This window comes from Chlorocebus sabaeus, chromosome 9 (genome assembly GCF_047675955.1).
Source record: "Chlorocebus sabaeus isolate Y175 chromosome 9, mChlSab1.0.hap1, whole genome shotgun sequence".
Classification (NCBI taxonomy): domain Eukaryota; kingdom Metazoa; phylum Chordata; class Mammalia; order Primates; family Cercopithecidae; genus Chlorocebus; species Chlorocebus sabaeus.
The window spans coordinates 90,725,585-90,742,747 of NC_132912.1; the positions used below are offsets into that span (position 1 = coordinate 90,725,585).

Below are 17,163 nucleotides of genomic sequence, written 5' to 3' on the forward strand. Positions count from 1 at the left end.
CGAGCGAGCGCTAGGCAGCCACACTGGGCATGCTCAGTAGAGCCTACGGCTTGGGGGCTTTGCGCTCGCACCCGGAGCTACCGCTCCTGCCCCCGCCTACCGCCCCCTGCCCTGCCCTCCCCTCGCCTGGCACGGTCCAGTCCGCCTCTCGTTCGCCTCCCGCCTCCCCTCGGTCTCCCGAGGAGCCCGGGCTCCCGGCGCGGCGGCGGAGGGGGCGGGCAGGCCGGCGGGCGGTGATGTGGCGGGACTCTTTATGCACTGCGGCAGGATACGCGCTCGGGCGCCGGGACGCGGCTGCGCTCAGTTCTCTCCTCTCGGAAGCTGCAGCCATGATGGAAGTTTGAGAGTTGAGCCGCTGTGAGGCGAGGCCGGGCTCAGGCGAGGGAGATGAGAGACGGCGGCGGCCGCGGCCCGGAGCCCCTCTCAGCGCCTGTGAGCAGCCGCGGGGGCAGCGCCCTCGGGGAGCCGGCCGGCCTGCGGCGGCGGCAGCGGCGGCGTTTCTCGCCTCCTCTTCGTCTTTTCTAACCGTGCAGCCGCTTCCTCGGCTTCTCCTGAAGGGGAAGGTGGAAGCCGTGGGCTCGGGCGGGAGCCGGCTGAGGCGCGGCGGCGGCGGCACCTCCCGCTCCTGGAGCGGGGGGGAGAAGCGGCGGCGGCGGCGGCGGCCGCGGCGGCTGCAGCTCCAGCTCCAGGGAGGGGGTCTGAGTCGCCTGTCACCATTTCCAGGACTGGGAACGCCGGAGAGTTGGTCTCTCCCCTTCTACTGCCTCCAACACGGCGGCGGCGGCGGCGGCGGCACATCCAGGGACCCGGGCCGGTTTTAAACCTCCCCTCCGCCGCCGCCGCACCCCCCGTGGCCCGGGCTCCGGAGGCCGCCGGAGGAGGCAGCCGTTCCGAGGATTATTCGTCTTCTCCCCATTCCGCTGCCGCTGCTGCCAGGCCTCTGGCTGCTGAGGAGAAGCAGGCCCAGTCGCTGCAACCATCCAGCAGCCGCCGCAGCAGCCATTACCCGGCTGCGGTCCAGAGCCAAGCGGCGGCAGAGCGAGGGGCATCAGCTACCGCCAAGTCCAGAGCCATTTCCATCCTGCAGAAGAAGCCCCGCCACCAGCAGCTTCTGCCATCTCTCTCCTCCTTTTTCTTCAGCCACAGGCTCCCAGACATGACAGCCATCATCAAAGAGATCGTTAGCAGAAACAAAAGGAGATATCAAGAGGATGGATTCGACTTAGACTTGACCTGTATCCATTTCTGCGGCTGCTCCTCTTTGCCTTTCTGTCACTCTCTTAGAACGTGGGAGTAGACGGATGCGAAAATGTCCCTAGTTTGGGCGACTATAACATTTAACCCTGGTCGGGTTGCTAGGTCATATATTTTGTGTTTCTTTTCTTGTATTCAACCTAGGGTGTGTTCGGCTAGACGGAACTCTTGCCTGGTTGCAAGTGTCAAGGCACCGATTGCTTGCTTAGGCTGTCTATACGGTCTCTTCCTGAGGGCTATTGTCCGTTAATACAGAATACAGTATGCTGTTAGTGGATTAGAGAGCTCGGTAATCCGGTCTCCTAAATGAACAAAAAAGTAGACGCTTTCAGGTTGTGCATATTTCGATTAAATCTTGGCTTAGGCCCTAGATCAAGGGTTTAGATCAGAATAAAATGAAAATTAGTGTTGCACGTATGCATATTGCATCAGAATCTTGCAGTGATTGTTTTAGTTTCCTGGGTTGCATTGATAGATTCTTTTAAAATATGACTGATTTGCATAACTTTAGAAGCAGAATAATTTTCAGTATATATGGTACACATTGAGTGCAAAAAGTAGTTAATGTTTTACACTTGTTACAACTTTGGACTGTATTTAGAAGTTTTGTAGTTTGAAATCAATAGTGCCATAATATACCTTATAAGGCGTTCTTACTAGATCTTGGTTATATTTACCTTTTTCTCTCCCTATGGGATGATGTAGGATAGGGCTTGAAATTTGCACTTCAGTAGCGTTTAATGTTCAGTGCTCTTGTCATAAACATGGAATGGATATTGAGTAGTTTTTGATCCCAGATGACAATGTGTAGGTTCAAGGGTATTGTGTGTGGCAAGTGAAGATTGCAAAGATAAAACTTCAGTTCATGCTTGAAATTTAAGTATTGTGATGCCAGAATTGCTGCTCACCGTTTTTAGATTTCAGGTTCTCTGACATCTTTTGGTATTGTTAATTTCACTGATTTGTGTAGAATGTCAAGTGAATTTTACCAGCTAATATCCAGAAATGCTGGCAAGAGGAGTTTACTCCAGCTTTAGATTGTAGGTATGTTAGCTTTTTTCATACAGTGTATTAAATTTACTGAGTCAGCTTGTTGAATAAGACAGAAGCCCAAGAATTTTAACAGTGTATAGCTTTAGTTGTCTGAAAGTTAGGCCTTCGGGCTTCAAAAGTTAGTGGTCACCGAAAAGCATGAATCTTTGCAGTTTCAGGTACAACAGACTGGTTTTGATTAGGGATGGGGATGGGGCCCTCATTTTGCAGAATGGAAAGTATTGACAGGAATTGAGAGCTATTGGTAGGCCAGTGTATAAGGTATGTGAAAACAGAAGTTATTGGTCTGAAGTGACTGAAGCATTTAGGCTCTATCAAGGCCTAAAATTTGGTAATATGAATTTGGTAATGCGAATTGTGGCAGTGGACAATATTTAGTTAAAATTATGTAATTGCATAAGTACTAGCAGAGTATTTTTAATAAAAATTATTTCTTAGCAAGTATCAGTTGCATTTTGTCTAAAGGTAGCGTGACACTGCAGTGTCTATATGTCCTGCTAAAAATTGTGGGGAAGATTTTTAAGACAACATTTATATCGGGAGAGGTTTTATTCCCTTGGATTATGTTAGCTGCATATACATGTGCACAGTTAATTTTGCCCAAGTTTTTGTTTTGAAATGAATATAAAACTTACTGAAGAAGTAGCTTCCCAAAATTTAGTTTTCTGTTAAGTCAGTAATATTATTTTAAAACAGTATTTGCAAATTTTGAAGTTGGCATTAATTGAAAATGTTACTAAGGCTAAACTGGAAGATAAAAATGTTACTAAGGCTAAACCCGCTTGCCCAGAAGATAATTATGGAAAAAATTCTTTTGTGACTTCCAAGCAGTCTACTATTAGCATGAATTACTGACAGTCATCCAAATATATAGGAACAAAAAATTAAATGTTTATATAACTTTGAAAAAAAAGCCTCTGAAGAAAATAATTGAATGCTGTCTGGGAGACAGATTTCTTTCAGCACTTAAAGTACATACACACTACTTTTACTTTTCCCACTTTATTTAAAATTGTCAGGGTTATTAAGACCTTAAAATTATTGTACCAGGTTTTTACATGTGAGCTGTGATGTGACTGGCATTTTCTTTGATTTCAGAGTATGTGGGTCTCTACACATGAAATTTATGTGACTTAAAACTTTCTCTAAAATTGTACTTTTAGTTATGCATAGAAAGCAGTATCAAATATTGTGTCAAATGACTAATAACACTTGATTTCTAGAGTTGTGGTTTTATTGAGCCAAAAGTTGGTATGAAAAAAAGTCAGTGAGGACAGTCAGTGAAGTGCTTGCTTTTTTGATAATTGCACTCCCAATAATTTTGATATTCCAAAGTACTTGGTTTGCTTGATTTTCTGTTTATGGGGGTGGGAAGGCATTAAAATGGTCATTGAGGACTTTGTCTTTGGCATGCTGTAGTATTTATTTCAGCAGCTAACCTGTGAAAAGTTAAATTCCTTTATGAAAGTAGTGATTGGAGTATTTTTATCTGATAAAGATTAATAATGAAGCCATTTCTCCGAGGAAAACTGAGGACAATAATTCAGTTTTAAAATATCGCAAAATTAAATTATTCTAAACATTTGTTAGTAGGGTTATATACTTAATATTAGTCTGAAATACAGTGCTGAATTTGAGACTTTAGAAAAATTTAGTGTATTTGGGGTATGTGGAAACTTTAGGCTTCTGTTGTATTTTTATTGTTTGGTAGATTTGCCTCTTTTCAAATAAATCTTCACAGGGAATACTTCTAACTTGTAGAGAGTACAGTGACTATTGAAGTTACCTAAACTACCTCAAGGTAAGTGATTACTGAAATTAATCATGAGGGTTTTAAAAATATTCTATTCACAATATTTATTTTACATTGTTTTGTATCTGCTAAGTTATATTTCCTGAAAAACGTGACTGGACCACCTAATTGCTATATGATAACTTACAAACTTCATTTTTCATAGTGCTTATTCAAGAGTAAAGCACAACTGAAAGGAGTAATGTACAGTTTATGTGAGGAAAAAGGAATTTTATTGCTGCCAGTGTAAAAGTTTGCACAGCAATATAGTCATCAATGCAGATTTACATTGCTTATAATATACTAAGTACATACTAAATGATTAAAGATAATAAAATATGGTGAGGTATAACCACCTTCATTTTAAACTTAGTTTTAGAAGATAGTAAAGTTCCTTTATTACCTTTTTAGAATTTTATTTTTAATAACATGGGGAAAGCAACTGGTGATATTTTAATTTTTGTATGAAACAGTGTATCTGCTTTCTCATAACCACATAAAATATATAAACTACTTAGTGTTACGAAATGGCTTACTTTTTGGAAGTGAAGTCTTCAGTTCTTATTTTCTAGTGTTATTTTGAAATTTGCCTCCATTTGCTGTTTGTTCATTTGGTGATAGCGCAATGCTTAAAAAAATATTTTAAGCTACTTCTGTAGTAATCACTTAAGTGACTTTTAATGGAGGAGTATTTGTTATGGGAAATTCAGTTCACAAAGTTTTAACATTAATTCACTTGAAGTAAACGTTTATTTTTAAATTTTCGTCTCAATCTTTTTGGTAAGACAAAAGCTTAGGAAATCAATTTTATTATTGATATTGTGTGTGACTTCAGAGTTTGTAAAGAGAATTGTAAAAGTGTTGCATGCATATGACAATTTTCTGCTTAATTGAAATGCGAGGCCTCTGCTATACTACAAGGATTTAGCTTCCAGAAAATGTGTTATTAACATAGCTTAAGAAATGTATTTTTTTTTTTTCTGTAGAAACCATTGGGTTAAACAAACAGTTCTGAAGTTTTATTACATAGAATCCATTAGTTCTTACTCTTGTTACTTTTTTCTTCATTTTTTCTGTTAAACTTGATTTTCAAAGTCAGCACTGAAGAATTCATCTCGTGGCCCAAATTCATTAAGAAAAGATGTTAGGATTTGTTCTGAAGATAGTGACTTAGGAAATTTGTGAGATTGGGGTAGTCAGTTCTGTTTTACAATTGCTTTCTATCTGGTAGCTTTGAAATTAATGCAGTTGCTATCAGAAAGAATAATGTTGAGGTTAGACTGACCTTAGATTGGTAAGGATTTGCTGAGCAAACTGATAACTGTAAGTCTTTTATAGGGTGTATTACCGCCACATATACATTGTTCCGTAGGTGGTTAAAAGTATATTGGTCTGTGTTTGATGATTCTCTTTGTACATATTGAATGTATGCATTCACTAATGTAAAATACTTTCATTTGTCAAGAAAGGTGAAATTAGTATATTGTACTTGACTCTTCACCTTTCCCCTAGTTTTTTGAATTTTTTTCATTGGTTGCAGAGGAAGTATTAGCAATTTCATTCTTCTAAAATAATTTGCACTGGATTAAATAAGTATTGGCAATTATTAATATAAGAAGAGTAACATAATTTAGGGGTGAATTAATTTTAGTTGGGAAGTTTTAGTTATGTATAGTTAAGGTAGACTGTTCATTTGCAACAGTTGACGTTAGGACATGTGTGGACATCTTCAAGGCATTACTTTTTGGCAGTGTTCAGAATTTTTTTTTTTTTTTTTTTTTTTTTTTTTGAGATGGAATCTCACTCGATTCCCCAGGCTGGTGTGCAGTGGCGGGATCTCGGCTCACTGGAACCTCTGCCTCCCAGGTTCAGGTGATTCTCCTGCCTGAGCCTCGCAAGCAGCTGGGATTACAGGTGCATGCCACCATGCCCAGCTAGTTTTTGTACTTTTAGTGGAGATGGGGTTTCACCACCTTGGCCAGGCTGGTCTCGAACTCCTGACCTCAAGTGATCTGCCTGCCTCAGCCTCCCAAAGTGCTGGGATTACAGGCGTGAGCCATTGCGCCTGGCCAGTGTTGAGAATATTTAGAGATGGATATTGTAGCTGTATCTGCCATCAAAGGAATTTTCTTGATCTCCACATAGTATAAAAAAGAAGACTGTTTATGCATTATATTTTAAGTAATTATACAAATAATTATTATTAGAACTTATCACTTTGAATATGAACAGTGAATTTAACAAGTATTTGAATTCTGTGTGTGTGTGTGTATATGTGTATACAAAGTTAGGAAACCTTTTATCTTAATATTTATTAAAAACAAAGTTTCGTTTCTTTAAAGAAAAGATTACCTTGGATTGTTCTAAAATTGTTCTATCATTTTAAAATATGGTCAGATCTATTTTAAATTACATTAAAATATTGAGTATTACATTTATCTATACTTTTAAGCATATACATTGTTTCATTGTAGATTTTAGGGAGGCAGTGTGGGCTCTGGAGCCAGGCTGCTTGTTTTATAATCCTGGATCTTCCATTTAGTAGCTGGATGACTTTGAGAAGGTTATTTAGATTTTCTCAATCTATTTTATCTGGAAAATGGGGATGATAATGGAACCTACCACATACGTTTATCTTGAATAGTAAGTGAGATAATATAAGTAATTCCTTTAGCATAGTACCTGCCACATTGTAAATAATTACATGGTAGTTACTGCTCTGAAAAACTGTAATTTCAGGTTATGTATGAAGGGAAGTTATTTGTGTTTTATGGTGTATGATTGTAACTGAATTTCCTCAGTTTGGGCCATGTTAGGATTTCAATTGTTTCAAGTTATAAGTGTCTTTAAAAATAAGGGTATTCCTTTAGGAAGTCCGAGTATGACATGTCTGTGATTTTGCTGTTTCATCAGAAATGGGAGATAAATCTCTGCTTACTCAAACTGTTGACCAAAGTAAATTATGCCAATCAAAAACTATTTGCTTTAAGATATAAAAGGCAAAAACTTCCTATTAGCATAGTGAAGTAGAATTTTTAAACTTTGTTATAATCTTAAATTTTCTTTAGTGTTGAAGATAGGTCAGTTTAACTATCATACATTTTTATTCACATAAACTCTGCCTCAAATGTAATAAACTTAGTATGAGTTATGTAAACTTTGGTCAATAGAGGTGTATTTCTTAGCATTTCCTTTTGAAAATTTCAGCTTTTCGAGGAAGTCTTGCAACTGAATGTCAAGTTACATTTATTACAATAAAATTTACACTTAATATAATCTGTAATGCATTAATATAATATGGGAACTTTTAAAGTATTCAATCTCTGTATTATTGTGTCCTATTTCCACATTTGGCCAGGATTCTCAATATGATTTAGGCGCAAGATGTGGGAAGAAAGAACTAAAGAACTAAATAATTTTTTTTTTAATGTTTTCTTATTGAATATGGGGAAAGATGAAATAAGCTTATCTGTCCAGTAAAGGCCATTGTGTGTACATAGGGATTGTTCTTTTTTTTCCCCCCCTTGACCTGTACTGATTTCCCAGATGTACCACAGCACCCTTAGTAGTGAAGCACTTGACTTCCAGTGAGTGGATTTTTTTTTTTTTTTTGCATGTTTTATATTGCAGAGTGAATACACTCTGTCTGATACTATGTAACTGTCTGATTATGTGATTTTTTTAAAATGCATTTTATGTGTTTTGTAAACTAGCTATATTTTTGGTCCATGTCTAGGTTGTAGAGTCGAATTGTGCATTTTGGCATCTTGAGCACAGCTGAGTTTTGTAAATCAGTCTCTCTCCTTGCACTTAGTTTTTGCTTTGGATCACTACCTAAAACTTACTATTGATTTAATACTAGAGCACTTAAGCATAGCTTTGACTTTTATTTCCTTTGATTTTTGTAGATTTTCAGGCTGAAGTACAATAAGGTTCTCTGTTCTTTACTAATGCAAAGATTGTATTCTGTGAATTTTGTTTGTTTAATACTTTTGATCTTTTGAAGAGGATGTAATTATTTGAGGTATTATGAAATGCATTGTGATTTGAATTAGATACTCTTTCGAGATGGAATTTAGCTCTTGTTGCCTAGGCTGGAGTGCAGTGGTGCGATCTTGGCTCACTGCAATGTCCGCCTCCTGGGTTCAAGCGATTCTCCTGCCGCATCCTCCCAAGTAGCTGGAATTACAGGCATGCGCCACCATGCCTGGCTAATTTTATATTTTTTTTCAGTGGAGATGGGGTTTCTCCATGTTGGTCAGGCTGGCCTCGAACTCCTGACCTCAGGTAATCTGCCTGCCTCAGCCTGCCAAAGTGCTGGGATTACAGGCATGAGCCACCATGCCTGGCCTCAGATACTCTGTTAATTAGATGCATTTAAAAATTTAACCCACCATTGCTGGCCTGAATAGTTGTATTTTTAGAGTGATTAATAAATATCATATACATGTTTAAAGTTACAAACTTTTTGCTTATTTTAAAATGCAGGATTCTTTTCCATTTAAAATTCCCTCTCTCTGTAAGACTTTTTGAGTATTCTGGTTACTCTAAACTGATTGGAGATTTAGAGAGAATTGAAAACTGTACTTCTGAAATGAAATTTTGGGGATGTCATTAAGCTTGATTTTTTTAGGTATTTTTTTTTTAGTGTGTATTATAAATTATTTTACATTGTCAGCGATAAAATGGAATACGTGGGATTTTTTAAAAATTTATTTTATTCATTTTTCTAAGGTAAAAACACTGTTTTGCTAGGCTTAATTTGACCATGTTGTAAAATTTATTGTATACCTTGAAAGAATCATTTATGAAAGATATTGAATTAGCTAGTATATACTCTGTCTTATGTAGTTTTTGATTAACAGTACACTTTTTAAATCATTAGCTCATTTGATTTTGCAAAGAAAAACAGGCAACCTAAGAGGCAGACAGAACAGGCATTACTTTTTTTTTTCTTTCTTTTTTAATTTTTGTTTTGCAGCTTCGGAATTGTAGCTCCAGTGGAATCAGTATCTTGTTAATGGCTAGTGAAAGAAATGAGTCTGAAGAAGGATGCCAGACTTTTTTGGCACTCGGTGCAGTATTTTTCCCATTATGTTACATCAGTGGTTCTTAAACTTCAGTGTGTTAGAATAACCTGAAGGGCTTATAAAACTATGGATTGCTTGCTCCACCCCCAGTGGTTCTGATTCAGTAGGTCTGGATTGGGACCTGAGAATTTTTATTTCTTAGAAGTTTTCAAGTGATACTGATTCTAGTGGTCTGGGGATCATACTTTGAGGACCACCGATGAACACTATCTCCCACCAACAAACCCTTAACACGTTATGCTCCTTTAGGTTATTAGAATTTATACATGCATTATCTCATTCTCATTTGATCTGTAAACTCTAAGTAGCTTTGCATGGAAAATGTTATCCTGATTTTATAGACGAGATAGTGAGTTTAGAAAGGCAGTGTGGTGGAATGGAGCATAGATTTGGAGTTGGCTAGACCTAAAGTCCAGATTAAATCTCTGCTCAAGGCTGGGCATGGTGACTTACACCGGTAATCCCAGTACTTTGGGAGGCCAATGTTGGCAGATTGCTTGAGTCCAGAAGTTCGAGACCAGTCTGGCCAACATAGGGAGACCCTGTCTCTACAAAAATATACAAAAATTAGTCGGGTGTTGTAGTGCGCACTGGTAGTCCCAGCTACTCAGGAGGCTGAGATGGGATCACCTGAGACTGGGACTTTGACGCTGCATCAGGCTGTGTTTGGGATATTGCACTACAGCCTGGGCAACAGAGTGAGACCCTCTCTCAAAAATAAATAAATACATCTCTGCTCAGCCACTTCTCAGTTATGTAGATACACTGCCTAACCTTAGTGAACCCTGTTTCAGCAACTCCAAAATGGGAGTAAAAATCCTAAATTTGGACAGTGGTTTTTTAGGTTTATTAAAAGTGTAGGTGAGGTCTTTTTTCAGATTATTGGTTGCCATCTGGGGATGATCCTCTTTCACCTCCTCTAGGACTTTTAGCATTGTCTGGAGACATTTTGGTGGTCACAGCTGGGGTGGTGGAGTGTGCTATTGGCTAGGGGTTTGAAGCCAGTGATGTTGCTTAACATCCTATATGGCACAAGACCCCTCCCCGTCAACGAAGAATTATCCCAAAATGGTGTGTAAAATGTCTGGTATATAATAAGTATAATATTTTATGAAAATCAGTACCTTTGCCCTCAGGTGTGATATTTAAGAAGGTCAACTTACCAATCAGTGATAGAGTTAGTCCTAATGTCTGGGTTTTCTGAATGCTGCTAGGCCAGTATTCTTTGTTTTAGAATAAGAGCTTTGTCCACAGAAGATATCCCTAATAACAAAAAAGGTTTATTTGCAGAGGGCTCATGTGTTCTTTGGCTGATTATGAAAGTGTTGCTTTGAACTTCTGTTAGAAAAGGTTGAAGATGTTTTCCAAGTGTTTTTAAGTATAATACTGTATGTAGTATTCAGAAGGATGTTTAAATTTTTTTTTAAATTTTGCTCGTAGTTTTTAAAGTAATCCTTTTTCCTTTAATTATGTAATTGTCGAACTGTTGGGAGTTACTTTTCTCTTACTATTTCGTTATTTAATGCATTCTTTGACCATATGCTTTTTTATTCTAAAGCTGCTTTTATTATAGTCAGATATGATGAAGTTAAATGTACAATGTAAAATTGCAAATTTCTGATGAGCTATACGAACTTCTTAAATATTTCTAGGTAAAGAAAATAGGGCTGACTCTAAGGTTCTCTGATCCATGTGTTGGCATTCTTTTCTAGGCCCTAAATTTGCTGCGCCAGCCTGTTGAATTAAAGTGCTTTATTTATCTAAATTAGAAACTTGTATTAAAGTGAAGTTTTAGAAAAAAAAACCAAAACGGAATGGAGTTTTAGGTTAGCCCAGAGATGGGAAGATGCCAAGGGGGTAACTTTAGTGGATTCTGAATTTTTTGGTTTTGTTTTGTTTTTAGGGCAGACAAATATAATTACGAAAGTGTTCTAGGAATAGATTGCTGTGATTTTTTTTCTGTTTGCGTGATTTTACAATTTGCTTTGCCTCTCTTTTTTGAATGCAGAATAAAATGTCAAGGCCTTATTTTTTAAAAAATTCTTAAGAAATTTAAGATTTGACGTTAACAGTTCTTTTTGAAATACAGAGGATATTTTGAGATACCAATTATTTAAGACAAATAGGACTCATTGTTACAATTCAGTTGAATAAGGCTTATGATGTTTATTTCAGTGTATGAATGAAAACTATGTGCTTATTGTACTTAAGAAAATTTCTTTTATTAAAAACATGACTAAAAAGAATTTTAAAAATCACCCATTGTCCTACTTCTGTGAAACTTAATGTTTTCATTTTAGCTTCCAGTTTTGTTCATATGCATGTACTTTCAAGCCTAGTTCATAAACTTGAGGGTGTTCTTTTTAAAAAATAATTTCCGTAGCACTTTGTCGTTGCCTTAATTATTTTAAATGGTGAAATCATCAGAAATATTTATTTTCCTGTACTTACACATTTATTAAACTTGTTTCCATTTTTTCTATTTTCTGATTTTTTTAATGGATTTAAGATGACCTAAATATTAGAGAAGATTTTCATGGTTTTGATTCATGAAATCATAATGTTATACAAACCCAACTGAAGTGTTAGAGCCTTGAAGCTTTTTCCCCCTAAATTACATATAGTAACTCTACTTGTATTTAATACTGAAAGCATATTTTACTTAAGTGAGACAAAGTAAAATTTAGCTGAATACTTTTGATCTATCAATTTCCTTTTCCTGTTGTAAGAATATTACATTGTATTGAAATTAAAGTGGATATAGAAGGTAATTAGAATAAACCGCCACATCATTTTTATAGTAAAGTGGTAATAACACTATTGCTTTCTGTTTTTTTAATCAAAAGGAGTATTGACTTGTAATGATGTTACTGTTCCCCGAAGCATGTTTTGAATGGTTTATATTTGCACAGTTGCCCAGGTAATCAGTGTGATATTAATAGATCAGTTTGCTATTTATTTGCATTTTTAATCAGTACTAGTATTTGTGCTAAAAAATTTTTCATTTGTTTTATCATAATTTTTAAGTGTCAGATACTAAAACAAATAACCTTAACTTTATTCAATTATAATTTTTTTTATCAATGAGGCGGTATTCATTTATTCATATAGTTAGAACAAAACAATATTTAAAATATTGAGGTAGAAACAAATTAGTCTCTTTTTAAATAAAAGCCAGATAACTTGTTAGACTACCATTTTTCCAAATGAGGTAAAATTGTTTCAACTCTTAAACTTAAGGAAATTTTGATCTAAGTGTGGTATATACCTTCTTGTGGGGTGCTAATGAACACAGGGATGGCAAAAAGAATTTTGTTTGTGAGTGTACGCATTTATGCTTTTTGGCAACCCAAGAAATACTCTTACATCTGAATATCTTCCATGGACTAGCTGTAGGAAATCTATATAAAATAAATAACTTAGTATACTGAAAGTATGACAGTTTTACATATCTATATTGTGGTTATGATTATATATAATACTGTAAAATATACTGAGATGCTGGTTATTAATACTATTTGGATTTTTTTTTAATACTGAAAAGGTTACACAGATTGTGATTATTGTGTAGTGTCCAAGAACTAAGGCCTACCATCTGTTACTCAAATGTATGAAAAAGTTAAGATAATTTAGTGATATAAGTGGTTTTGACACCACTGTTTTTGGAATAATCTAATTATGATTTTTATAAAGACTAATATCAAATTTTAAACTTTTGCAAAAATGAAACCTAATAGTTATACTGTTATTTATATTTTTCTATTAAAATACAGATACTGGCTGAGAACTAGAGATTGTGTAATAAACGCCTGGCCTTTAGTCATTTGGTTGTTTTTTTTGTGTGTGTTTTGTTTTTTTCTCAATTGTTTGGATAGTTAACTGGACATCATGTTTTAACTTGAGATATTAAGTTATACAAGATTTTGATATTTTAAACTAGTTTTCCTAATAGGCTGAGATATATAAGAATTCAGTATTACAGGACTCAATCAGGGAGCTGATTTAATAAGAATTTCTTAAAAATTTGTTTAAATGTTTTTCAAGTTCTTTGCTTCATCTTCTACAACTTAATTCTTGTCTGTATGCAAATTAGCTTCCCCATTTAAAATTTTGCTGTTGCATTTTAAGCCACTTATAGAAGTTGTTTCTGTAACTTTCACCCACAAGAATTTGGTCTTACCAAATTGTATAAGTCTTTAAAATTGTGTATTTGGCTTAATATTATAGAATCTGATTGATTTTAATTTACCTTGTTTTATTTATTATGTTGACATTTTCTTGAGAAATTTGTTATGCCAAATGATTAACATAATAATATTTAAGTTTAGATGCGGTTTTGAATTTACGTTTTCAAATGCAACTTTGTGTCTGTGGCCAATTTTTTTTTTTTTTTTTTTTACAAGAAACATCTTGCCAATTTTTAGATTAATCTGTGAGGAAAGTAGATTGCTTTACTAGAATCAGTTTGTAGACTTCGGTGAGAACTGAATTATAGGCTATGAAAAAAATACCTTTTGGGCCTTTCTGAATAGACATGTATACATAAATTATATCTCTTACATTAAGTGAGGCACGTATGTAGGTGAGATTTTTACCCGAATATTAAAAGTTTAAAAGTCATTACCTATTCTGTTTACTTAATAGTATTTAAAGGATGTGAAAGGTGTTATGTGTTTCTGTCCCTTGTTTTTATTCCTGTCTCTCCCATCTAACTATTGGCACTTTTATCTTCCCATGTGTTAAATTTGTATGTTTTAAAAGCTTATTTACTGGTTGAAATGGTTAACTTAGTTTTTTCTCTGAAGTTGCAGCCTAAATATTTTCTGTTTTTTTGTATGTCCTTTCAATATGAAAATTCTACAGCTAATCATAATTAGTAATTGTACTTTTTCACCATTACAATAATTGATTTCATAATAAAATGGTATCCCTTCGATAACAAGCATTTATAGGTAGTTTATTAAAACTAAGGGTGTTATCTATTCAAACCAAGCAGTACAGACTTACTCTTGAATCTGTTAATATATTTTACAATTGCATATTATTAAAATTTTAAATGATTTTGACTAGTATTTTAGTATATGTAATTTTAGATATTTTGATAATTCACTACTTGAGAATGAATTGTCAAGTAAGATTATAAAGTTGATGTAATAGTTAAAATAACCTTCTGTGGGAATAGGAATCATTTAATATTGTTAGATATTTATATTATTAGAACAATCTTCTATGATTCTTACTAATATAGTAATGAATGACAGACAATATGTTTGCTTTCATATTTAAAAATTCACGTGCATTTCTAGTTTATGTTTTTCTTTAGACTAAAATTCTGCAGCACTTAGACAAAGCTATTTTTACCAGTTGGAAAAAAAGTAAGTAATTTCCAACCAGTTTCCTGGCTTGCAGTATAGAATAAAGAGACTTGATTTTATTACATTAAAGCCAAATATAAAATGATGCAATCTAGCACACACTTGTTTGGAACTTTTCTCTTTTAAATATTCAAATTAAGAGGGCGTTGAAAGGTAGATTTTTGATTATTATTAGCAACTATAAAAGTTTTGCAGTTGGCTTATTGGAAAAAGAAAACTCCTTGCCAGAGACACATTTGTATTAGAACTTTGTTTTCTGAGTACCTTATGTATAGTAGGTTTCAAGTATTGGTGAATTAGTTCATGGTTAGGTCTGCATAATTACTGCATATGGAAATTTTGGAATCTTATTTTTTCAAAATGCAGCTATTGAGAGCATATGCACTAAATGTTACTAGATCTTTGTTTTTCAAAATACTGGTATCCCTTAACATCTTCTGCACTTTACCTGTTTGAATATCTTTTTTGCTGTAAAAATTAGTGGCCTTATGTCTTTCTGCATAATTATAAGAGTAGCCAAAACCTCTTTTAGGGTAATCACCTCTGGCAGAATAAATGATAAAAGCATAGCTTTTGTAAGCAGAATGATATTACAGAATCAACTTATAAATCTAACGTGGAATGTAAAGATGAGTATTAAAGGTGCTGTTTTAGGAACTTTATGGTATTGCCGGGTCAGCATTACGATTTTAACTTTTTACAGTTTTTCATATGCTTTTTTTGTGATTTTGTGTAGAAAATTAGTTGGCATTTGGCTTAGTTCAAGTATATGATGCTGTTGACAAGTATGTCTGACACATGTCATTGAACTAATAATATTTTTGAAAGCTGATAATGTAAGTTATATCTATATTTTGATTCTTCATTAGTGGTCAGTCTTAGATGTTTTTAGTGAGAGCAAAACTGTAGAGAAATGTGTGTGTGTGTGTGTGTGTGTGTGTGTATTTTAACAGCAGCAGAGTTCTGAAACAGGAAACCAGTCTTATCATATTCGTCCAGAGACCTAGGAAGAAGGTAATTGTTTGGTATACTCGTTAAAACCAGTTAGCTGGGCAACTTAAATTTTTAGAGGATCACAGATGTAGGCTTGAGCAGTTGTAGATACTTTCTTTTTTTTTCTTTTCTTTTTATTAAGATAGAGTCTCGCTCTGTCACCCAGGTTGGACTGCAGTGGTGCGATCTTGGCTCACTGCAACCTCTGCCTCCCAGGTTCAGGCATTTCTCCTGTCTCAGCCTCCTGAGTAGCTGGGATTACAGGCGCACGCTGCCATGCCCAGCTGATTTTTTGTATTTTAGTAGAGACGGAGTTTCACCGTGTTGCCCAGGCTGGTCTCGAACTCTTGAGCTCAGGTAATCTACCCACCTCGGTCTCCCAAAATGCTAGGATTACAGGCGTGAGCCACCATGTGTGACGATAGATTATTTCATAATTAATACCTGCTATGAAGAAAAGTTGATTAAAATAGTTGAGAAGTCTAGTGCACTGTCAGCTAATATACTAAATTATACTTTGGATTTTAGAGTATTGCTAACATTATCAGTGAGTGACTTGATATCTTCCTGAAGTTCTAATTTGCTTAACTTTAATCGAGGTTCAGAGCACCTTGATTGTTCCCTTAAAAATTAAATTTTGTAAAACTGTGTTTAATTTTCCTGTATCTGGTTTGGATAGATAGCTTTAAAAATGGTTCTTAAGTTTAATGAATTCAATTGGGAAAGTAAGTTAGTTCTATTTTAGATGTGTGTCACTGGAAATTATCTTTCCCTGTTTGTTATATGCACATTATTACAAAGTTGTAATCAGTGTTTTCATACTGTTCTCTGGTCTGCTTTTTTTTTTTTTTTTCACGAATACACTTTTTATTTGTCAACAGATACTTTTAAAGCTATAGAGGTAATATTTCATCAGGTGAGGCTAACTACCATGGTTTGCTTGCTATACTGTGTTAGGGTGATTTTCATTTTTTTTCTTTTATAAACAGTATAGTTGTGTATATGTTTATATAGTTTATTTTTGGTTTATTAGAATATATTGCTAGAGTGGGATTACTGGATTAAAGAGTGTACAGTATTTTAGTTTGTTTTTACAAGTTGCAGATTTGTTGCCAAATGAATCAGTTTGTAGTATTGCTAACGAGAAGAATTACTAGCAAGTCTTGATATTACTTTTGAAGAGTGTGATGATTCCATTTAGGAAGATATCTAAACTTCTATTTCAAAGCAAAAGTATGTGCAGATTTCTTACTCATGACAGATTCATATAATATAAAAACATGAAAGTTGTGAGGTCAGATTGTTTGGAGAAGTAGAAAACTTCATTAGAGTTTATAGATAGGCAGTCTTCCTTTCTGGTTTGGCACTGACAGCAGATTAACTAGAAACTGTTAGAAGGAACCTAAAATTTATGCTAAAGTCGATTTAAGTTAATTAATATGCCAGAATTCCTCCTTTTGCAATTTATTTATAAAAATACCATGTTGAGTTGCCTTGTAATGAGACATTTAAACTAAATTTAAATAACAGAATTCATGCACCATCTAATAACAACCCCTTATTTACGATTATAGAGTCCTTTTCAGTTTTATAGATATTTTCATGT

The 17,163-nt window shown here is 35.3% G+C and overlaps 1 protein-coding gene across 1 annotated transcript in view; it reads left to right on the plus strand.

The window, feature by feature from the left end:
- Positions 1–436: 436 nt before the first annotated feature.
- The window catches only part of PTEN (phosphatase and tensin homolog), a gene marked incomplete at its 5' end in the record, with an annotated part of 104,064 nt that continues 87,337 nt past the window's right edge, over positions 437–17,163 (plus strand). Inside the window, one exon of the mRNA XM_007963471.2 lies at positions 437–1,235. Within this exon, the coding sequence (XP_007961662.2) occupies positions 437–1,235 (799 nt within the window). The remainder of the gene's footprint in view (positions 1,236–17,163) is intronic.